The sequence below is a fragment of the Eptesicus fuscus genome, chromosome 12, assembly GCF_027574615.1.
Source record: "Eptesicus fuscus isolate TK198812 chromosome 12, DD_ASM_mEF_20220401, whole genome shotgun sequence".
Classification (NCBI taxonomy): Eukaryota; Metazoa; Chordata; class Mammalia; order Chiroptera; family Vespertilionidae; genus Eptesicus; species Eptesicus fuscus.
In genome coordinates, this window is record NC_072484.1 from 55651304 (window position 1) to 55675141 (window position 23838).

The 23838-nt window shown below is 47.6% G+C and overlaps 2 protein-coding genes across 6 annotated transcripts in view; one reads left to right on the forward strand and one right to left on the reverse strand.

Moving 5' to 3' along the window:
- Positions 1-4054: 4054 nt before the first annotated feature.
- TYMS (thymidylate synthetase) lies at positions 4055-12106 on the forward strand. Its single transcript, XM_054724117.1, has 7 exons — positions 4055-4322; positions 6059-6132; positions 7126-7300; positions 8456-8557; positions 9568-9743; positions 10235-10306; positions 11593-12106. The coding sequence occupies exons 1-7, from the start codon at positions 4124-4126 to the stop codon at positions 11728-11730; spliced, it is 936 nt and encodes a 311-aa protein (XP_054580092.1). The 5' UTR covers positions 4055-4123; the 3' UTR covers positions 11731-12106.
- A 921-nt stretch (positions 12107-13027) lies between these two features.
- ENOSF1 (enolase superfamily member 1) overlaps positions 13028-23838 on the reverse strand; it is a 32067-nt gene continuing 21256 nt past the window's right edge. For 3 of the 5 annotated variants that reach the window (XM_008160119.3, XM_054724054.1, XM_054724056.1), the window contains 7 exons: positions 23579-23666; positions 20268-20402; positions 17795-17836; positions 16594-16723; positions 16230-16329; positions 13929-14010; positions 13028-13315 (listed from right to left, as the gene is read on the reverse strand). In XM_008160119.3, the coding sequence (XP_008158341.2) occupies positions 13214-13315; positions 13929-14010; positions 16230-16329; positions 16594-16723; positions 17795-17836; positions 20268-20402; positions 23579-23666 (679 nt within the window). In that variant the 3' untranslated portion in view covers positions 13028-13213. The remainder of the gene's footprint in view (positions 13316-13928; positions 14011-16229; positions 16330-16593; positions 16724-17794; positions 17837-20267; positions 20403-23578; positions 23667-23838) is intronic. The other 2 variants (XM_028139270.2, XM_054724055.1) reach the window with 1 other exon arrangement.

Genomic DNA, 23838 nt, shown 5'->3' on the forward strand with positions numbered 1-23838 from the left:
CAGCTGACCTCTGGGCCCTGGGAAGCATCTGGGCCCCTGGGTCCCCAGCGCTCCCCTCCGCCTGAGTAATGGCGCCCAAGTTCCCATGTGGAGATGTGATGAGGCAGAATGCCACGGCTGGGGCGCAGCGTGGGCCTCTGGGCCGCCTAGCGGCACCGCACAGAAGCCAGGCGGGCAGCACACTCTCTCCTGGCCGGCCTCGCAGACCGGCCCCTGCAGCGAGGCTCACCCAGAAGATGCCACGCGGGTGCGGGGCAGGCTCCTCATGGGTGCCTGGTGCCTGGCACCTGAGCGCAGGGGGTCGGGGGGAGAGGGTGATTCCCCAATGTGTGAACCCTGGCATCCCAGGGGAGGATAGCAGGGGGAGTGAGAGCGAGCTCGGTGGACACCCCACATTCTCACCACACCTCTGTCCCCGTCACCCTGGCCCCCAGGTAGCCAGTGAGAGGTTGCAGGGCGTCAACAATGCCCACCATCTTCCATGCCGCCCCCTGGTGGTCAGCGCACATCATAGCGAGCGGTTGAACTCCTGGTCCAACAACTGCCCAAGGGGACAATTTGCATATTAGGCTTTTATTATATAGGATAATAAAATATTAAAAACAATTTCTAAAAACAAGAGAATGGTTAAGTAGGTTATGGCTAAATACCTTCTAAATTAGTGGCACTATTAAAACCATATATAATACTCTCCTTTGGTAATATGACCAAACTTAAAGAATAATTAAATTTTAATTCTCAGTTATTATTCACAAGGGACCTTGTTAGTAGGTCACCACCAATGTATATATAATTAAGCTAGATATTACTGGTTTTGCTGCCTCTGTTGTTATGGAGCTGCTCTAATTGGTCAGTAAAGATGCAAATGAAGATGTAGCTGCTCAGCTCCAATTGGACAGAGCAGGTATCAGCCCACTGGTTGAAACAGGATTCCAGGAACTCCTTTATAAAGGTTGGCTCAGATTTGCAGGAACACAGTGCGGGAGGCTTGGCCGCGGAGTCTGTGGCTTTTCCTGGATATGCAGTATGCCTGAGAGGGTCTCTAGACTCGAGTTAGAAATTTGGGCCCAATTACCCACAGGGAGTCCTTCTCGGCAGAGATATTCCTTCTTGGGGTCAACAGTCACAAGCAACAGAAGTTTAATGAGCAAATACTGTGTGTATGTAGAGTGCAGAATAAACAGTTTCACATCAGCGGCAAAGTCCATTATAGAAGTTCATCAAACCACGAGGACTGTGAAGATCCCTTCAAATACCATAGTGTTGTTAAAAATATCCATACATTGGGGTTTTCTGTTATTTTGCTGTGTGTTAATTTTTTCAAAAGCCAACAGTGTTTATTCTATTACTCATTCTGGACTTTTATTCTAAGAAAAAATACACTCAGTCTATATGTCATTTATTAATGTTTTGATTATTGCTTTAAAAAAAAAAAAAAAGTAAGACGATCTGATGCATCCTCTACCCAGCAAGTAGAATCACCTCTTCAGCTGAGACCTGAAAATCCTGAAATACATAGGATAGTACAACAAATGCAGTTGCAGGAATGTATGTCCGTTACATGTTATGAAGTACTGTTAATTTTCTCATGTTGAATGGCAGTTTAATAGTTACTCAGACTGAGTTACAATAAAAATTCCTTTTCAAAATACCCATGTACATATTCTATGGTACATTAATAGCTATTTAAATATATATATTAAACATGAAATCATCGAGGTGTCTGTGTTCTATCACTTGTACTACTATTCATATCCCACTTTCTAGTTAACAAGATTCTTTTTTTAATTTGCTTTTAATGTATAATAATTAACTTTTTGGAAAACATCTATAATTCATGCCTTTGTTTAGAAAAGACCTATAGCTTCCACAGAGGCTTTTTTGTGTGTGTGGTAAAACATACATAACAAAATTGAATAATATTTTAACCATTTTGAAGTGTACAGTTCAGTGGCATTAAGTATATTCACAGTGCTTGCTGTACAGCCATTACCACCATCCATCTCCACTTTTTCATCTTCCCAAACTGGAACTCTGTACCCATTAAAGAATAACTCCCCACTTCTCCCTTCTCCCAGCCCTTGGCAACCACCAGTCAGGTTTTCTGACGGAGCATGTCTCTTCCCAAAAGAATGCCTACCCACCTGGAGAGAGCCCACTGCCACCAACCTCATCCAAACGGTACAGCGCAGCACAGGAAGGCCGTCATTCCCAAAGGAGATACCCGGACTTTTAAAACGATTATGTGGGTGGGGTGAGGACTGTGCCGGGGGAGGGGTACAATGAATCCACATTGGCCAAGAAAGGGCAACCTGGTATTGTGATGGGTTAAATAGATGGGAAATATCTGCTGTGGGCATTTCAGTGTACCGTGTACCGTGGTCTTTGCGAGCACTGATACAATCCAACAGCAAAACATGGGCTTTCCAACGATCAGGCTTGGGAAACGTTCCCTAAAAACACTTCCTTAGTCTGTACTTAGGGATTTTTGCTTTTGTTTGTTTCTCTCTCTCCAATGAACCTAAATGGCAGGTATTTTGCAAATCGTCTTTGGGATTTGGTTTCTGCTGTATAGGCTTTGTGCCACGTGAAGGCACGCAGCATTGTTTTTGCTGAACAGATTCGTCAGAGCTGCCGATGAAAGACACTTAGTTCCTCCTCCCAGAATGGTTTCCTCTTACAAAAATGTTAACCTTGAGTTTCAGAGGTGCACGTTAGCAGAAAGAACCCAGAAACTTATGAGACAGCATAGGGGTAACTCTCTCTGCACTCCATCTTGACTGGAAGAACTCCATCTTAGAGGCCCGACTGTGGCTCCTTGCTTTCAATAAAAGTCTGTAGTTAAAATTAACCTAACCACACCGTTAAAGGGAAGAATATGACGTAGCATCTTTCTTAACATCACGTTCTGCAAAAATAGTTGTTTTGTCAATTAAATGATAACCGGAATGTATATGCAAGCATTGTTTACAGGCCCTCTGGGTGGTCCGCTGACCGTAGAAAATACCTTGTGACTGCCCAACGACCATCATGGGACAACTGGCCCACCCCTCACGCCCAGGGCCTCCACCGCCCAAAGCCCCTACCTTAGCCATGCACAAGGGTCTCTCAGAGGCTCCCCTTCTCTTTTCCGGTCGATTCCTGTGCACACGCTCTTTTCCATAAACGCTATCTGTGTGATCTTGTACTGAGTTCAGCACTCACTTCTATGACATTGAGACTCAAGAGCCTGGCATTCAAGGTCTAATAACACTTGCACAGACAATAAACTTGAGATTACACAAGAAACCACAAAACCATCGACTTTATTGAAGGGCAAGAAGTAGTGTCTAACGTTTTTCAGACAGAGACGACATCTTACTCTTCATAACCCCAGACCTAGCAACAAATTACTGAGCATCTACTATGGGCTCCATAAACACTGGTTCAAAAGACCGCTTGTTGTGTGCACAGGACATGTATTAGCACAATTTAAACTCATTATCAAACAGTCCCCACCCACCAGTGTTTGTATGATAAACATTTCACTAAAATTGACATGTTTGGTGTTAAAAACTTGAAAACGTCTGGTTGTCATTAATCATGTTGAAAAGCTGCCCAATGCCACTCGCCCAGGCTGCCTGCCTTCAGTGAGGATGTGGAGAAAATGGAAATGGGAATCACCTGTGAGCATCCCCACTCAGTTGTAAGAAAATAGAGCTCAAATACCAGGGTTTCATTTGTTGGTAGATGTCACCAAAAGGTGGAGACTGTTGCAAGCTCCCCTTGATCAGTGAATGACCAGGTCGACCCCGAAACTTTCCAACTAGAGAGGCCTTTCTCCGCCAATGCACCCAGGATACCAGCTTTAGGATGCTTTCTAGGCCTAAGGTTCCTACCTTTCAAAACGGGCTAAACGCGCCCGGTGCGGGAGGCTGGTGCGTTCCGGCCCCGCCCGCCGGCGGCTGGGCGCGCTCCGCGGACGCCAGGAGGCGGGAGATCCCGCGGCCCCGGGCGGCCCCGACGTCAACGAGCAGGAAAGAGGCGGAGTCGACGGCGCCAAAGCCGCGGGAAAGGAGACGCTTGCAGGAGGTCTGGCCGCCTTGCCCACGGGTATCCCCGAACCCACCGCTGCGCCCGCACCATGCCCGCCGCCGGCTCCGAGCTGCCGCCGCCGCCGCCGCCCGCCGCGCAGGAGCGGGGCGCCGAGCCGCGGCCCCACGGGGAGCTGCAGTACCTGGGGCAGATCGAGCACATCCTCCGCTGGGGCTTCCGTAAGGACGACCGCACCGGCACCGGCACCCTGTCGGTGTTCGGCCTGCAGGCGCGCTACAGCCTGAGAGGTGACCGCGGGCGGGCGGGCGGGCGGGCGCCGGGGGCTCGGAGCTGCGGCGGGGAGAGCGCTCGGGCGGGGCGGGCCCCGCGGGGCGGCCCTGACCTCAGCCCCGGGAGACGGAGAGGTGTCCTTGGTCCCACGGGTCGGACGCCGACCTGGGGCTTGGATTCGGGGGCAGATGTGCGGGGGGTCGCAGGGACGGGCGGGGCGGCGCTGGGAAGTAAAACCCCGGAGGCCCTCCGGGTACTTGGTGCCTCGCCACGTGGTCTCCCCCGAAGCGGGCCCGACCCAGGGGTTTTGCCCCGAACGGGAGCGGGAGAGGATCGGCCCGAACGGGAGCGGGAGAGGATCGGCCCCTCCCAGTGCTGACCGTTCCGCTCCGCAAAGTTTTTCAAAATTGGAGCCAATACTTCGTGGGCGGGGCATCCGCGGCGGGAAGAGGGTGAGCGGCGTGGCCTGGGCGGGAACGTGGCTCCTGACAGTTTCCCCCTCCCGGTCCCACGAGCCAGCATTCTTTCCTCTTAAACCTGGAAACCAACCCGATGGTCCGAGCAGAAGTTCCTGTTCGTCTTTTACTTTAAAACAGGATGGTTCCTGGGGAGAAAAGTGTCTCTTGTTGGCTTGCAGGAGACAAAGGGTCGAGGTGGGGGTGGGGCACGGGACAGGTCTCCCTGACACCGGTGTGGAGGGTGGTTTTAAGGGGAAGACCCCCTGTTGGTAAAGCAGATTCGCTGTGGTCACGTGTGAAACTCTGCACCCCACACCCATCCTGCAAACTGGGAAATGCCCGTGTGCAGGGGGAAACCGCTGATCTGCCTGGGACAGCTTTGAGAGGTTGGTTGGGCGGAGGGACCCACCTTCCTGCAGCTCCAGGAGCAGCGGACTCCAAATGAGCCACAGACCTCGTTTCTACTCCAGCTCTTCTTACACTTTGGGCAACTTACTTAACCCCGCAGGTCTTCAGCCTCCCCATGCCCTTGAAATGGAGGAAATCATGTTCAGGCAATAAGGATAACAGTAGGTGCTTGAAAAATGTATCCTTGTTACATGAATATCAACTACACAACTGAATAGAGATAAGCTTTACATTTGTATTTTCCTATTTCTTGATGCAAACTTCTATATTCCCTCCTGGTGACTGTAGAGTGGAGATCATAAAGGTGCCTTAAGGAGGGTTGGAGATTAAGTAGGATCATGTATATATAAAGTGTTTAAACATTACTATTTTTTGGTACACTTAAAACCTAGAGGTTGATTTGCTTTGCGAATCTCTAAAAACTACTCTTCTGTACTGGCCAGTGTGATATCTACTTTCCGTGGGTCCTGCACAAGCTTTCCTCAGCAGGTTAATCATGGGATAGTCCTGGGAGCCTTCAGCTTTGTCCTGTTGTCGTCACACCTCTGCAAAGGAGTCTCACTAACGGTGGTGGGTGGCTGCTCTTTCCCTGTCCCCACACGCATCCCGGTCTGGCCCCTGCCCCGGCTGCCCCTGCCCCGGCTCACTGTGTGGAACTGCTGTGTCTGTGCATGCAGGGCTCAGGAGGGTGGTCTCCGTCCGAACTGTGTCACTTGCACTGCCCCCTGGGAGCTCCACCCTGATCCCAGGTGCCCACGTGGCCAGGAGGCGCCGTTTTCCAGGTCACTCCAGGGCCTGATGTCTTGGGGTCGCTTTCTTCCATAGAGGAAGTTGGATGGCATGTGCTGTGTTCCCATCTTGAAATTATAAGGCAAACTGTTTTTCAGATGAGTTTCCTCTGCTGACAACCAAGCGTGTATTCTGGAAGGGTGTTTTGGAGGAGTTGCTGTGGTTTATCAAGGTAAAGAGGGGAAGTTAAGAGGGGACAGGCACAGGGACAAGGTTGCGTGGCACCGCGTAGCCTTGCTTGTAACCATTATGGCACATCAGACCTGAAGACACCAGAGGCCAGTGGAGGTCTGTCCTTGACCTGGACGCACAATCAGGATACAGGTTAGGATGACAAGGGCCAAATCTAATAAGACAAAATATCAGAGAAATAAACATAAGGCTTGCCCTAACCAGTTTAGCTCAGTGGATAGAGCGTTGGCCTGTGGACTAAAGGGTCCCGGGTTCGATTCCGGTCAAGGGCATGTACCTTGGTTGCGGGCACATCCCCAGTAGGGAGTGTGCAGGAGGCAGCTGATTGATGATTCTCTCTCATCGATGTCTCTAACTCTATCCCTCTCCCTTCCTCTCTGTAAAAAATCAATAAAATATATTTTAAAAAAACACACATAAGGCTTGTCACTTGGCCAAAACAAACCAACCACACCTTAACTGTGTGAGTGTAAGTTGGGGTAAACCTAACTTGAGATGGCACATTTAAGAGAGGTGACAGAGCCATTTGCTAGGAAAGCTAGTGCTGGGTAGGCCAGTCAGTAGAAATAGTCTGTCTACCAGGTCTAAGGCACTCCCAACAGACTGCAGGTGAGGCATTACATTCATTCTGGGCATCACACTTTGACACAGAACACATTTGGTGAAGAAACACCAAACTGCCAGATGGGGTAGGAATGTAATTAAAGGACTTGGATGTGTTCAGTCTAGAAAATGTAGTTGAGGGGAAACGGGAAAAAAAGATTTGAGAGGGTGGTTCCGGGGAAGGATCAGACTGACCTGCCGGCCCTTCAGAGTTTGGGCTGGGACCAGCCTGCTTAAAGATGGGACAGGCTGTGAGGGACTGTGAGGGCCTGTTGCCGGCTTGGTGGGGGCTCTTAGAGGATGAGTCCCGATGGCTCCGAAGGCTCCTGGGTGAGTGAATCCACCTGCTCTGCTCTCCCATCTCTCCCAGGGATCCACGAATGCTAAAGAACTGTCGTCCAAGGGAGTGAAAATCTGGGACGCCAACGGGTCCCGTGACTTCCTGGACAGCCTGGGATTCTCCAGCAGAAAAGAAGGAGACTTAGGCCCCGTTTATGGCTTTCAGTGGAGGCATTTTGGGGCAGAATACAAAGATATGGATTCAGGTGAGGAGACAGCGCTGCCTCGGATCCCTGAGCGCCGTCGTAGCTCCGTGGTTTCCGATGAAGTGTGGGGGATGAGAAGCCAGGGTCTGGGGAGCTGATGCCTAACTAACCTGAGGGAGGCTGTTTCAGGTTCAGGAGCACGACCACACCTCATGAAGGTCAGATCTCACTCCCAGTGACTAACGTGATTGGGTGCTTGGCACTTCCTGTACCTGGTTTCCTTAGCAGGTAGCGGCGCAGGTGGTGACTGTGTTGGGGGGTAAGGTAGGAAGTTCATCGGGGGCTAACCTCCCCGAGATGGCCTTGCAGAGGCTTTGGTCTCCCTTTCTTTGCACCGCATTGTAAGTGGCCCTGATGTGGTAGCTCATATCCCGAGTCACCTCTCCTCCCCATCCTGCTGGGAGGAGGAAGAGGGAACACCTCACTCCCGGAGTCCACCTTCCTCTGTCACATGGTGGCACTACTTACTGAGCCTGGTCCTTTGCCCCTCTGTCCCACTTATCTCTAGGTCAGAGGTTATAAAAGCAAATGTGTCCCTCAGTGTGTGTGTGTGTGTGTGTGTGTGTGTGTGTGTACGTGTGTGTACAGGCACGTGTGCAGGAAGTAACAGTTTGCTAGCTGGGCAGAGACCCGCAATCTGGAGAGCATGAGTCTCATCTAAAGGGGGCAGTTACAGCTCTTCTCCTGCCAGTTAGAGACATGTGGGCCTGATATTGTCAGAATTCTTAAAAAAAAACAAACCCTAAAATCTATATTTTATGTGCAATCTTGAGAACTTTTGAATGCTGGCTACATCGAGTTTTAAAGTGCTGTGTAGACATAGAGATAGAATGGTGGTTGCCAGGGGCTAAGGAGAGGGGGAGTGGAGTGTTGAAATTGGGGAGAGGGAGGAAGTAACAGGACCAACCAAATACTTAAAGGATTTTTACATAGAAAAGAAAATAGACTTTGTCATGGCTCCAGAGGATAGGCCTAGGAGCCTAGACCAGGCCTCGAACTCAGCATAACCTGAGAAACTTACAAAGTGCATTTGGATTTCTTGTAACCATGAGCCAAGGCGGGGCTGCGGAAGGACAGTATGACAGAAGACCTGTGAGGCCATCTCACCAGATGATGTAATTAACACGTGCACATTTCTTTTCAATAATTCTACAGATTATTCCGGTCAAGGAGTAGACCAACTGCAAAAGGTGATTGACACGATCAAAACCAACCCTGACGACAGAAGAATCATCCTGTGTGCTTGGAATCCAAAAGGTGGAAAGCATCTCAGTCCTCCTCTGCTGTCCTGACTGTGGTTGGCATGAGGGGAAGCATCGTGGCCTTGTTGCAGGGGCCTCCGGCAGGAGGCGGGCACCAGGAACTCCCAGCCCCATGGTCACTTGGGTGACCCTGGGCAAGTCACCGCTGGCCTCATTTCCACCTTCAGAGGATGGAATTGGATCCAGATCACCTTAATTTGTATATTTATACTTACTCTTTAAAAAAAATATATATTTTATTGATTTTTTACAGAGAGGAAGAGAGAGGGATAGAGAGAAACATCGATGAGAGAGAAACATCCCTCGGCTGCCTCCTGCACACCCCCCACTGGGGACCTGCCCGCAACCAAGGTACATGCCCTTGAACGGAATCGAACCTGGGACCTTTCAGCTCGCAGGCTGACGCTCTATCCACTGAGCCAAACCGGTTTCGGCTGTTTATGCTTACTCTTACTCCCAAAAGGGTTTTAAATGGCCTTTAAAAATACATGTAAGATTTTACCATTTTAAATTGGGGCAGAAGAAGTTTCAGGTCCCTTCTACCCTGATATTATTCATATTTGTATCAACAGTATTATAAAGTTAAACTTTACCAATGGGTAATTAAGACCCAGAGTGGAATATGTACATTTATAATAGAGACTTTGGAACACAGGAGAGTGTGTCTGAGACGCTAGTTTCCTGTGGCTCCTACAAATGAACTCATTCTTTCTGTGAAGGTAGCACAGATAATTTCAGCTCGTATGGGAGAGCATTGCTTCTCCCATTGTACTAGTAAACGTACATCACAGAAGGCTCCTGTTAACGGACAGGTCTCTGTCAGGTTTGTGCCATCCCTGGGATTGGAATGGTCTGCTTTGCCATGAGGGGAAGGTGTGGGTCATGATGGTCACATGACCTCCATCTTATGAGCTGGCTTGTGTTTCGCTCCTGTTTCACTTTGCCTATAGTTGTGTTCTTTAAAACCACCCCCCTCCCCTATATTCCTCTGTGCTGGCTCCTCAGATCTTCCTTCCATGGCCCTGCCTCCATGCCATGCCCTCTGCCAGTTCTACGTGGTGAACGGTGAGCTGTCCTGCCAGCTGTACCAGCGGTCAGCAGACATGGGGCTAGGTGTGCCCTTCAACATCGCCAGCTACGCCCTGCTCACCTACATGATCGCACACATCACCGGCCTGAAGGTGGGCTGCTCTTAGGAAGGAACAATTGTTGCTGGCCTAAAGAGCTGAACTCTTAGACTCTTTAACATGAAAAAAACTAATCGCCCAGAATTCTCATTTAAATAAGAACTGACTCAACTGTGCACTTAAAACATATATAAAATCAACTAGAAAAAGAAAACATTTTTTAAAAGAAACAACAAAAACCGAGGAAAAAAGCAAAGTGAAAAATAGGTAGAAAAGAAATGAACTGGCTCATTTTGTAACTCTCCGATGGAACTTTCCCATCCTTGTGGTCTGTATGAACAAGTTTATATAGGTTGTTTATAGTACAAGGTAACTTTTATAAATTAACTTTTCTTAAAAGCAACACTGGTTAAGTTCTTTATTTTCTGAAAAGCTTTGCGATATCTGCATACTCTGCATTATGTGTTTTTAAATAATGTGTTGAAGAGGGATTAAAACTAAAACACTTCCTATTTTGCTTCCTCCCATCCTCCCATGCAATTCAGCCAGGTGACTTTGTACACACTTTGGGAGATGCACACGTCTACCTGAATCATGTTGAGCCGCTGAAAATGCAGGTAAGAATTCTATCTGTGGCACTTTGTTTTAAATATATTTTTATTGATTTCAGAGAGGAAGGAAGAGAAAGAGAAACATCAATGATAAAAGAGAATCATTGATTGGCTGCCTCCTGCACGCCCCCTACTGGGGATCGAGCCCTGCAACCTGGGCATGTGCCCTTGACTGGAATCGAACCTGGGACCCTTCAGTCCGCAGGCTGACTCTCTATCCACTGAGCCACACCAGCTAGGGCTGTCTGTTGCACTTTGCAGGTTGGTCCCTTCTCTTGATAAAAGGTTGGTTTATAGAACATCTCTATTATAGCAGGCATTCTTCTCAGTGCTATGACAGGGATAAGGTGACCTGTTCTGACGGCAGAGCTTTGATGGTGGGCAGGTGGGTGGAGACAAGGAAGACACATGCCTCAGCTACCACAGGTGTGACAGGTGCTGTGGGGGCCTAAGCCAGAGAATTTAGGACCTTCTCAGAGGTAGCATTTCAATATTTCCCCTTAAATTTATCCTAAATACAGTACTTAGGTCTGAACTTTCAGAAATAGGTTCAAATCCATAAATTATAGCAGCCAAAAAATGATTTGGAAATGGCAATAAAAAATATGAGTGCATATCATGAGCCCCAAGAATAAAAATGTCAAACCAAAACCCTTTAGGCCCTTCCAGATTAGATCCAGGTTTTGAAAGTTTCTCCTTTGAGGAAATTTGCTTTGACGTAGAGGGTGACTTCAAGGCTTAACCAGATGCTTCTCTAGCTCACTGCTCCTGTCATGCTGGCCAGAATAATGTGAGGTCATGACCTTTGTCACATCCTCATCAACGCGGTTCATCTCAGGAATCCGGCTTGCATCCCTTTCTGATAATTGTCAACAGATGTCATCTTTCCTTGCCCTTTCTGCCAGGGGTAGTTGGAATAGGGATTGTGGGATTCAGGTAACCGTTTTTGAGTGCCTACTATGAGTTACAGATACAAAAGTAAGAAACTGTGTCGTCCTTGGTAAATTTACCAGGAGCAATCAATCATAAGAACTTACGCTTGGGGAGCCACCAGGCTCCTGACACCGAATGATTCCCCAGAATACCCTCCGCTCTCCATGTATGTGAAAGAAACGGTTAGTTATGCTCCAGCAGTATTGCGTAACCAGGGAAAAGGTATCCACAGTATTACTTAGCCCCTGTAAAGTAATCCTTGCTGATAAAAGACTGTGTGCTTGTCTCATGAAGGGATGCGGGGGGCAGAATTAAAGCGGTAGTACAGATACAGCAAAATAATGGTCTGCTGTTTGTAGCTTCAGCGAGAACCAAGGCCTTTCCCGAAGCTTAAAATCCTTCGAAAAGTTGAGACAATCGATGACTTCAAGACTGAAGACTTTCAGATTGAAGGGTACAATCCTCATCCGACTATTAAAATGGAAATGGCCGTTTAAAGTGCTTTTAAAGGAGTTGTTTGAAGGATACTGTCTTTAGGGGTTGGAATGGATGCTTAGGTGAAAATTCTTTTTGTTCTAAAGAAAGAAGGAACTAGGTCAAAAATCAGTTGGTAACTGTCAGTTATTACTCATTAACGTAAGACTGTTACCACTGGCCAATATAACTGTGCTGACTCTCTTAGTAATAAAAGGCCTTCACTGAATGAGGATGTATGAAAATACTGAGATTATGAATAAACTGAAGAGAGTACAAATGTATATACTTTAAAAATCATATACATGCATTTCAATTCCACATTTGTATGATTTCAAGAATTATAAGTTATTCCCTCACATTTAAGCAAGCTGAATAACACGTCATGATAATGTATGGTTGGTGTGGCTACGAACATTTCAAGTTGTTTATTTTATACATTGTTAAAATAAAGAAGACTTCTGCATTCATCTGGGTTTTTTTCCTTTCTCTACTGCCATTCTAAACAGTTCCTGTCTAAATAAACATGCTATATTCTTGTTTGGATGCTGCTAAGGTTAGAATATATTTTAGAAATGCTGACTAAACTACTAAATTTTTCCATTTTTCTATGATTTATCTAATTCTAGCTGCATTTTATCATTAAAATTATTTAGGATAGCCCTGCCTGGTATGGCTCGGTTGAGCGTCATCCTGTGCACGAAAGGTTGCCAGTTTCTGGTCAGTGCATATACCCAGGTTGTGGGTTCAATCCCCAGTTGGGGTCGGTGCAGGAGGCAACTGATCGATGTTTCTCTCTCAATCAATGTTTCTCTCTCTCCCTCTATCGCTAAAAAAGCAGCAACATTTTTTTAAAAATTATTTAGCATAAAGGTTTTTTTAAAAAGGGTTATCGCCCTCTCCTCCCACCCCCACCCCCAGGGTCTTATTTCCATTGACTTTTAGAGAGAGTGGACAAAGGGTTATTTAAAAAAAGACTATGAAATAGCCTTTCGCCCATAGTTTCAGTACGGTGTAAATTCTGTAATGTGCTTAGAATGAGCTGGAAAAGAGATGCTAAAACACTTTGGGCTAATGAGTGGAATCTTTTTATCTTTGTTGCATACCAGATACCCCACGGTGCTGCAGAACTATTTTTATTCTGCTAATTTATGAAATGTTAAATAGAATAAGGAATTGTTCCAACAAGTTATGCAACATGCTGCTTATTTTCAAAGTACAGTTTAATGTCTGGGTACCTGCACTTGATAGAAATCTTATAAGAACATCTTATACTTTGAGCTAGTTACATTTGAATTTGTTTAAGGATTAAGTAGGAGAGTATGTTTATTTGCTAAAAGAATTAAGTAATAATAATTACTGTGCTGATTCTTGAGGTTAATATGACTTTCAGCTGAATTTGTTTTCATTGGTAGGATGATTTTCTTTCCCTAGTTTCATAAAACCAGACCCAAGAAATTTTAAGCCTTTTCACTTAAAAAATAAGTGGGTGTGAGGGCCGAACCCTTAATTCCCTTGAGCAGTGAGGAGTTTCTTCCAGATTTCACCATCTGGATATTGGTGTTTCTTTACAGATTCCTCCTTCATTTCTGTGGAATAGCCAGCTTCCTGTAAGAGACAAAAAAACAAACAACAGTGTTAGTAACCACTGGAACAAAAAAACACACTTTCTGGACAGTTTTATGTATTTCTGCTGCTCCTAGATATGCTTTTAAATCTAAGCTACAGGCAACTGAATTAGTATTTTTAAAATAAATGTTCCGGTTGTTTGAAATGGAGGAGAGGGACACGCTGTTGGCTACTTCCTAGGATTAGTGCACAAATCAAGTTTCCTCTGGTAGCTCAGCTTCTGAAAATGAGGCCTGACCTCGGCCCTGTTGGGGGTAAATGGCCCAGATAACACAACTGCAGTCAAACCTTGTCAGTTGACTAGCCTGCTAGTTGGTGCCAGTCTGTCTGTTTGTTTTGTTTGTACAAGGAGTGCGCATTTTAAGGTCTCAGCCGGTGAGGAAAAGCTGGCATTAGAGAGGCCTTGTTGGGCAATTTCACCCCCAAACCCTGACCTGCAGGCCTTGGGAATGTGGTGTTGACTAACTAAAAAGCCATTTGTTTCTAGATATGAAAATGAACTCGAAGGAGTCAAAGCTTTGTGCACTAGGGTCTAGCTCAGGTGAACCAACACGGCATGGCTGGCTCGGGGCGCCTTCCTGCCCAGGCTCACCTTAGGAGGCATGTAGGAAGCATTCTTGATTGTCACAGGATACGTGAAATGTTCATGCAGGTGGTCGACATATTCGCACATCCTAGGAGGAAAGGATCGGGTGGGGTATTAATGCCTCAAGTTAGTTCATTCACTTGGTGGCAACTGTTAAAGCAGAAGGGGCGATACCACAATGAAGAAAGGGTGGGCTTGGTCAAGGCTTGGCTGATAACCACGTTTCCCTCAACCTCTGTGCCCCGGGTTCTCATCTATAAAACAAAGCAATGTGGAGGCTCGGATGACATGAACCAAAGTCTCTTAAACTAAAGGTTTCGTGGCCCCAAAAGGATTCAATTTAGACTCCATAAGGATCTGGAATTATTAGGGTGCCTTTAGCCAAAAGTTAGATGAATCGATTAAAATCACCAAATGGGGTCCCTTCCAGCTATACACATGATTTAGAAGAGCACAGGTTTTAGGATAAGACCAATCTGTTCGAATTTGGTATCGGCCACTGTCTAGTTTTGTTATATGGAGCAAATGGCCTAACTGCTGCCTAACTTTAGTCTCCAGCTAATGAACAGCTGCTGTGAGGGGCAGGCATGGGCCCTGTGCCGGGGATTACACAAAGGAACTGGCAAGAGAGGGCCTCATGCTTTCCGTGGACATAAATACTACGTCATCGACTGTATACTGTTTGCTCCCTCTAATCTATAGAGAACAGGTGAGCCAGCCCCGTGGGAGAGACAGTTGGGCCTTGAAGACTGAACAGAGGACAACGTTCCACACAGAAACCAAAGCAGGGGCGTTGAGGTGTGACGGCACAGGATCTGCGTGGTGGCTTCCTCCCGGCACAGTGCCATCCCTGAGCAGCGAGCCTGCTTTCAGGAGAGCGGCCGGAGGCCCTGCCCCTCACTCCTGGGCAGTCAGTGCCCAGCGGCTCAGGGCGGACCCTCTTTTTCTCATCCCTCAAGGCCTGCAAGTTGGTTGGAACCCCCCTTGGTCCTGCCCTCAGGAACTGAAATGAGAGGGGCAAAAGCAGAATATCCTAGGAATGTTTGTTTTTTATGGTTTAAAATACTTCAGAGAGAGAGAGAGAGATTAGGAAACTATAAACTTCTTTTTCCCTAAGAATCCTGATTAAAATTCAATACACTGAACCCTGTCCAGCAGTTCCAGTGTATTTCCAATACTGTAAATGGAGTGCTCTCTGGACAGTTGTTAATTAGAAGAAGGTAATGTAAAAACGTACAATATTAACACTTTCCAAGTGCTCCTTAATAAAAGAAATACAAGTCTCTGAAAAAAAGCAAATACTTTAGACATATTAAAAGGCAGCATGTGCCTACTGGATACCCAGCTTAAGAAAGGAATCAGTACTTTATAACTGAAGCCCCTATATACCCTGCCAGGTCCCATTTCTCTCAGTCCTGAGTCTGGTATTTACTGTTCCCATGCATGTTTTTATGCTTTCACTGTACACTGAGTGGCCAGATTATTATGATCTCTGAACGCATAATAATCTGGCCACTCTGTGTGTGTGTGTGTGTGTGTGTATGTGTGTGTGTGTATATGAGGCCCAGTGCATGAATTTGTGCATGGGTGGGGTCCGGCCAGCCTGGCCAGGGGGAGGGGACATGGGTGGTTGGCCGGCCTGCCTGCTGGTCGAACTCCTGGTTGAGGGGACAATTTGCATATTAGCCTTTTATTATATAGGATATATATACACTGAGTGGCCAGATTATGCGTTCAGAGATCATAATAATCTGGCCACTCAGTGTATGTTTCTAGTGAGCTTTCTGCGATACCACATTTAATTCCAGGAGGAAAGAAAGCATAATGAATCTGTACGTCTGCAGGCGACTGGAAGGAGACTGACTTAGTTTAAAGCTCACGTGGGACATGTTGAGAAATCAGAGGGAACTAAATGGTAATGATGTGACCAGGTCAGGGAAGAGTTCGGTGTCAGGAAGAGGAGGTTGGGCAGGGCAGAGAATACACCGATGATGGAAGTGGGGCTTTGGAAAGTCAGAAACAGGTGCTGGTTGAAGGAGTTCTGGTTTCCATCAGGTTGAAAAAATCGCCTTCTCCCCCACCTCCATCACAAAACAAAGTGATTCAGCTACCAAGAACCCACCCCACTAAATGAAAAATGACTATTTACTGTAGGGTCTCCTTGTTACTGTCCCAGGTGAAGTGGGAGCAAAACCAACCTGGCCTTTGAGTCACAGGATGTCTGTCCCCAGGGACAGGGTTCTTAGAGCCTCTGGTCACCAGAGCAGGAATAAAAGATCTGGGCTGAGTTAACGCCACATCACTCACCTGTTTGTAAGGCTTGCAGAGACTGATATGAAGTCAAATAGAATCAGATGCTGTACCAGTTCACAGAGGCCAACTCCACCAGCATGGGGGCAAACAGGAACTAAAGTGAAGGCAGATTTCTACTGAGTGCCAGGCGTAGGGCAGAGAGAGGGAAGGGGTGAGAACCTGCGGTTGTTATTGCCAGCAAGGAATTAAATCATTCATTAATGTTGAGGGGTGAAATTCCAGGGTGAAAATCATCAAAGATCCCCTGATTAGGCCTAAGAGCTAAGAAAAAAGTTAAAATGGCAAACTACAGAGGGAACCACAGGTGTCCGGTGGGCAGGGAAAGGGAGGTTCGGTCTGCAGGCTGCCGCACCCTTACTTTCAAACTTTTTGGCCATCAGCAACACGGAGAGGTTCTCATTGACGCTTCCCAGCCTGCAGCTGTCAATCTGGAGAAACTGCAGGGCTTTGGCCTGGAGGAGCTGCTTAAACATCACTCTATTGTGGCACTGGAAACAGAATGTCAGTACGATCAGCCTTGGCCTTCGAGGTCTGCAAACCTGGCAACACCCCAATTCCAAGTCACTCATCAGTGACCTTCCGGAAGCCTGGACTGTATTCTCTGTTCTCACTTGGCACGAGTCAAGCCCTGATAGTCCAGGTGGGGGCCTTCCGATCACTTCTTTTTTTTTTTAATTGTCATTTAACCAAAATATTCACTTTCGGTTTCTTTTTAGTTTGTTTCTTTTTAAATATATTTTATTGATTTTTTACAGAGAGGAAGAGAGAGGGATAGAGAGTTAGAAACATCGATGAGAGAGAAACATCGATCAGCCACCTCCTGCACACCCCCTACTGGGGATGTGCCCGCAACCACGGTACATGCCCTTGACTGGAATCGAACCTGGGACCCTTGAGTCCGCAGGCCGACGCACTATCCACTGAGCCAAACCGGGTTTCGGCCTTCCGATCACTTCTTTACAAATCTGCAGGTGGAACTGTGTGAGTCACGTAAAATCACACCGCTCGCCACCTCTTAAGGAGAAACCGTCAGAGCAAAGTGAAGCATCGGGTGGTACGCGGTGGCGGGGATGAGCAGATGGCACAGAGGACAAAACAGAGCTGTGGCGAGGCAGCACTGCTCCTTTTGCGGGGGAACCCGAGCGTCTGTTCCCTCTCCCCGCTCTGCTCTGCTCGTGGGCTGCCTGCCGCAGGTTTTGGCAGGCGTTTGGGCTTCGTTTGTAAGCACAGAGCGTGAACGCAGTCATGTTTACTCAAATTGGAAGCTGGCAGCCTTAGAACCACGCAGTGCATTTTATGCCTTGGCAAGTAGCAAGTTTAAATTGCTGCCTTACACATTTCCATTAGACACGCTGAACAGGGTAAATGGCCTTAGTCACGTGAATTATAGAACAATCCAGAAACTTTTGACTATAGCTGACTCTTGACTCTAGTGAAGTGCTGTAAGATGGCCCCGTTTCTAAGATTATGACAATTTTCCAACTCAAAATACAAGTGATGTGCCCTAACATAAGAGGATGTCCTCCCTAGGTGGACCGACCCAAGGAGACGTCACATACCTGTTCTCCCGTGGCAACGCCAATGCCTAATGGGATCAACGCCTGTAACATATAAGGCAACCTCCTGTTATTTTTCTAAGTCATCGAACTGAGAATTTCGTGTTTGAAAGCTTAGAGCTATGTAACTAATGTTTGACTCTTCAGAGCTGATTGCTGCGGAGTGGGACGAGGCACTGAGGGGCCATGTGTGTCTGCAGAGGAAGGACAGGGCTCGCCCACCTGCTGCCATTAGCTCCCTTCCTGGCCATGGCTCTGCAGATCCTGGAGCCGGGGCAGAGGTGAGGGGCTGGGAGAGGACAGCCACGCAGCGGCGGCTCCTCACAGACCTGAGGGGATCAGCCTCTGACTCCTTCGTATAGGTCACCACTCCCTTTATTCCCATCCTGTCTCCCTGATGAGCCCCCTTCGGTGGTTACTTGAGAGCCCTGTCGCCTCCAGCTCAGTGGGTGCCCACAGCTGCCACTTTACAGGTTGGGTCAGTTGGTGAGGTGCTGGAATCTTCTGGCGATGCTGCTCTTTCTGTCCCCCCTGAAGCTACTTCACTCCCCACCACCTGGGCTCTAGGCCCCTCACACCCGCCTCCAGCCCCAATGGGACTGCAGAGCCACACTGCCCCCTCAGGCATCTTCAGCTTCTCCCTGGCTTGGCCTTCCCCTTGTTCCGGGAACAGAATCAATGAGGCTAATGGCTAACACTTTCTGGGCTATGGGTAGGGAGGAGCAGTGGTAGAGGGAAAAGCCATTCGACTTCGTCATTCTACCATCTTTAAAGCATATAGGTTTCTGACTCTGAAGAGGTACCGAATTTTATTTCCGCCCTTAAATATTTCCTGAATCTACCCTCTAGGCCGATTAATGCAAAAGCCTCCCGCCTCCACTTTTTTTCTGCCCACTCCTCACCTCTCCTGTACCCCTGTCACCCACCCATCCTACCTGTTACTACCAGGCAAATCATCTTTATTCCCATTCTCTCATTCAAGAACCTACAGTGCCTCACTGTGTTCAGCTGCATCTTCTGAGCAGGTGGACCCCATAACTTGGCCCTATGTGCCTGCCTTCCCCACAACCCCCACCCAGCACCCCCATGCCATCGGGTCCCTCCTCGGCCCCACTGTGTGGCTCCCTCAGCTTCCCCCGCCTTGGCTCTCCCACCCCTTCTTCGGATGCCTCCTGAGAAGACGGCCTCTGGACAGAAAACCTCGGAGGGTTGAAGCCCAGAAAAGCTTCCGAGGAGGCTTTCCAGGTGGCAGTGGTTCTGGTCCCTGATTGGACCAGTCGGCAGCCACTAGGACACGGCTGTGCCACAAGGACCCCAAGGCAGAAAGTCCTATTTACCCATGAGCCCTCAACAGATTCTCATTGTGAGGCAATTCCTCGGAAGATTTCCGCTGTGTTTAAACCAAAGGCTACGGTCACTCCACGGCTCCTGCTCGGGTGACCCTCACCTGCAGTGCAGCTTTCCTTACAGAATCGGCTCTGTCGTAGCTCCACGAGGTGGCTCCTGCCCTTCAGCCCCCCTCTGTGACCTTCCCTCTGTGCCCTCAGCACGCAGGGCCCCGCCCACGTGCCACCTGGCTGTCGCAGGGATCTTCGTTTCTCTCTCCGGCCAGGCTGCGAAGTGGGAAAGTGGCGGGCGTTCCTCCAGCACAGGTTTTGTCGAGTGTCTGATGCCTCACGCACCCAGCAGCCTATGTTGAACATGGCTGCTCACGGAGCTTGCTCTGGTCAGAGGAATCCAAAAGCTAGAGCTCCCGGAAGTTACAGTTTTCCTTCTGAATGAGCCAGCTGGCTGATTTTATACTCAGTGCTGTAAGCTGGGCTAATGGGAAACCCTCCCTGAGAGATGGGATGTGTCTCACCTGTTCTGACAAATCAGGTTCTTCCTAAACACAAAAGGGAGAGAGGCCAGCCCCCAGTTAGGGTGGATTTGAGGAAGAGGGGTCCTGGTTCGAAGGAAACAGACAGGCAGCCTTCTCTTGGGGAGGCCTGACCCTGACATAGCTAAGCAAGCCTTTTCTTTTGAGTCATCCAGAGGGATCTACATTTTTTTTGTTTTGTTCTGGATGAATAAAATATTTTACTATCAGTCAGATTTCTATATTTACAAAGCATGACAACCATGTCTACATTAACCTTTTGCACTCGGATGTTGAGTGTGACTCGACACGGTTAGCATTAGAATAAAGGAATCGAGAAAAAAGCAAGCGAGTGCAAAGGGTTAACACGATGGCTGGTAGCCTTTCAGCCATTTTCTTTCTCTACAATAAACAGAAATAAAGGGCAGGAGATAAACTGAAGTGAACAGAAGGATGACAGGTCTGCAAGCCAGTACTGGTAACCAGTTACAATTATTTCAGCTACTTCATCAGGAAAAGTAAAAGGCAAAGGAATTTTAGGATCTGCTGTGGCCACTCTGGAAAAGCAAACAAAAATACGTGGCGGTGACAGGACACCAGCAGCGGCAGCTTTTCTACCTTGGAGATGGTGGCGTGGCCCAGAATGTCATCAGGGGAGGTGGGCTCCTCAATCCACAGCGGCTTGAACTCGGCCAGCTTTGCCATCCACTCCACTGCCTCGGGCACATCCCAGCGCTGGTTGGCATCCATCATCTGTCAGGAGAGACCCTTCGCGGTGAGGCCTGCCATGCTGACCTTGCAGGGCTGTGGCTCCTGGGCAGGAAATGTCACTCGGGGCCACCTGACGGCTGAGCAAGACAACCCGACATTTCCTCTTTGGAGGATCAGCAAGCAGCCATAACAAAGGAAGCCAAAGAGCAGCCCCAGAGACCAGGATTTTGGCTCCAGATACTGCAAGTCCTCAAGTAACATCATTGCATGATAACGTTGAGATGCTGTAGGAACTGAACTCTTGTTTATATCAATTCGACTATGGTAAAATCGATTCTGTGACACATCGTTTCACTCAGAGTCACAGAACCTATCAACAACATTAAGTGAGGACTCACTGTATCTTCGAAGGAGATGTCCACAAGGGCCCCTGACAAGTGCTCACAGGCCCGGGAGCTCTGACCCACTCTGCATTTAGAGGCCGCCCGAATACATGTGTGTTGCAGGGTTCACTGTTTTATCACATTCTGAATCATACGCAGCCAATACTAAGGTCGTTCAATGGTCATTTGTAGGTGGCTGGCACGGTAATAAATAATCCAAACTCCACCATTAATTTAGCGCCTATGCCACTAGGCATTTTATGCTTTTTGTCTAATTTAATGTTTATAATAACTCTACGAGGCAGTTCATATTAACCCATTTTACAGATAAGAAAACTGATATGCAGAGAAGAAATTTTCCCATGAATAAGGCAAGTAAATGGTGAGCTCAAGTCTAGGCCTCTTACTCCCAAGGCCCTAGCTGTCTGTGTGCGGAGATCCTGCTTGGAAGCCAGGTGCTGGGTTTGCAGAAACTAACGAAGGGCTCTTCCATCCCCGACATTATCACGCTTTGAGAAGAGCACAGAAACAGCTAGCTCTAGTACAGCGATGTTCAACCTTTTCACCTCTTGGCACACATAAACTAATTACTAAAGGACTGTGGCACACAAAAAAATACATTATATTTTTTGTTGTTCTGCCAAAAAAAAAGTATAATTTTGATTTCCCAAAACAAACAAAAACCACACAAAACAGTAATTATCTACCCTTTTTGCTCTAAAGTGACTTTTTAAAAAATCAGATGCTTATGTCCTGGCAGGTGTGGTCCCGTGCACTGAAAGGTTGCCAGTTCAATTTCCAGTCAGGGAACATGCCCGGGTTATGGGCTCGATCCCTGGTAGGGGGAGTGCAGGAAGCAGCCAATCAATGTTTCGCTCTCACATCCATGTTTCTCTCCCTCTCTCTCTACAAAAAAAAGACAGCAACAACAAAAAAATCAGGTGCCTATACTTTGTATATAAGGATTTCTGGTGCCAAGAATTAACCAATCAGATGCTACCTTATGTGCCGTGGGGCAACTCTATTATATGACCTATATATTTATGGTTCAAAACAGGGCACTTACACCCAACAGCTACTGTTGTGTTGGGAAGAGAGGTCAGTGCCCCTGACTAAATAATCAGGTATTGCAAGTTTTAAAAATCCTTGCAGCACACCGGTTGAAAACCGTTGTGCCATGTGGTAAGAGTGCCCTCATGAAACATTATGAGACCCAGAATACAGTACACACGGAATCAATCCTATATAATAAAAGGCTAATATGCAAATCGACAGAATGATGGAACGACCGGTTGCTATGATGCGCACTGACCATCAGGGGGCAGACGCTCAATGCAGGAGCTGCCCCCTGGTGGTCAGTGCACTCCCACAGGGGGAGCGCTGCTCAACCAGAAGCCGGGCTCATGGCTGGGGAGTATAGCGGCGGTGGTGGCAGCGCTAAAGATGTCTGACTGCCGGCTTAGGCCCACTCAGACATCCCCCAGGGGCTCCTGGACTGTGAGAGGGTGCAAGCTGGGCTGAGTGACCCCCCCCCCCCAGTGCACGAATTTCGTGCACTGGGCCTCTAGTTATTATAAATAATTTTGATGAGGATGACCTCATAAGACAAAAGTAGCATTAATTCATGTATAAATAATGGGACATCTGATCCTAGCTCAAACTTCTATTTTAACTTAGGAAATAAGTCTCTAAAACTTCATAAAAACATCTTATTGTGCCGAAACCGGTTTGGCCCAGTGGATAGAGCGTCAGCCTGCAGACTGAAAGGTCCCAGGTTCGATTCCGGTCAAGGGCATGTACCTTGGTTGCGGGCACAGTCCCCAGTGGGGGGTGTGCAGGAGGCAGCCGATCGATGTTTCTCTCTCATCGATGTTTCTAACTCTCTATCCCTCTCCTTTCCTCTCTGTAAAAAATCAATAAAATACATTTTTAAAAATCAAAACATCTTATTGTGACTTCCTTTTATAAAAATACTAGGGGCCCAGTGCACAAATTTGTGCACCTTGAAAGGAACTGTGGGCTGCGAGGCTGCAGTGGACACAGGGGTGGGTCTCGGCCAATCCTCCGCACTCCCGCCTGGCACCTCCCGCCGTGGCCCCTGGTCCCCTGTCTGCCAGCAGCTCTGCTCCTGCCGCCACTCTCATGTGCCGATGGCATGGAGCAATTGGGGCCGGCGCCCTCCATGGGCTTTTCCACTGCTGACAGTGGCGCCAAGCAGCGGGTGCAAGCAGGGCCGGTGCCGGCAGGACCATGACGTGTGGGAGCAAAGAATTTTCAGTAACCACCAGAGGCTTGCCCCGATGACAGCGACCAGCGCCCCGCCTTTTATGACTTCCCTTTATAAAAATATTTTACACATAGTAAGAAATGTTTTTAAAACTACACAGTAAGGAATACTGTTCCTTTCATTTCTCTCAGTAAAAGTTCCAGCATTTCTTCAACAGTGGCTCCCCGAGATGCACTTATCCAGTGAGCTAGGCGTTGGCTGGACTTGTTAAGAAGGGAGATGAAATGTTTGACGCGCCGGGGCACCAATGGGAGACCTGTACCTCAGCTGCATTCATATTAGCGAGAAGGAACAAACCCTAATCCTGATCTTAACTAGCTCTGCAGAATAAGAAAATTTTTAACTATCAGCCCCCTCAATTGTGTGCGTGTTTTTTTTAAAAGAGTTCACCTACTATAACAAGACCACCAAGCTGTACGTCCTCTGGCATTCAGTTTTAAAGTTCCCAGTGTTTTTTAATCTTTGCTTGAGATGAATTGTAGTTTGGCCCTGGACAAAGGCTTCCTTTAAGGACTGCTTGTTTCTCAGTGGGAGGAGAGAATATTTACCAAAGTCTTCTCAGGTCCAATCATGTTTCTGATGAGTTGGCATCTACGGATGTCATCCTGGAGATCAGCACCAACTTTCACCTTAAACCTGTAAAATCAACTTGATTCGATAGTTCATGTCCCCTGACTTAGGAAAGATATCTGGATTTCCTGCAGAACTGACCGTCTCGGTCAATAATTCACAGATCACATTCTCTAGTAACTTCTTGCTCTTTCCCCATCAATCTTCAGACAAATCACTTGGGGGAAAAAAACACCCT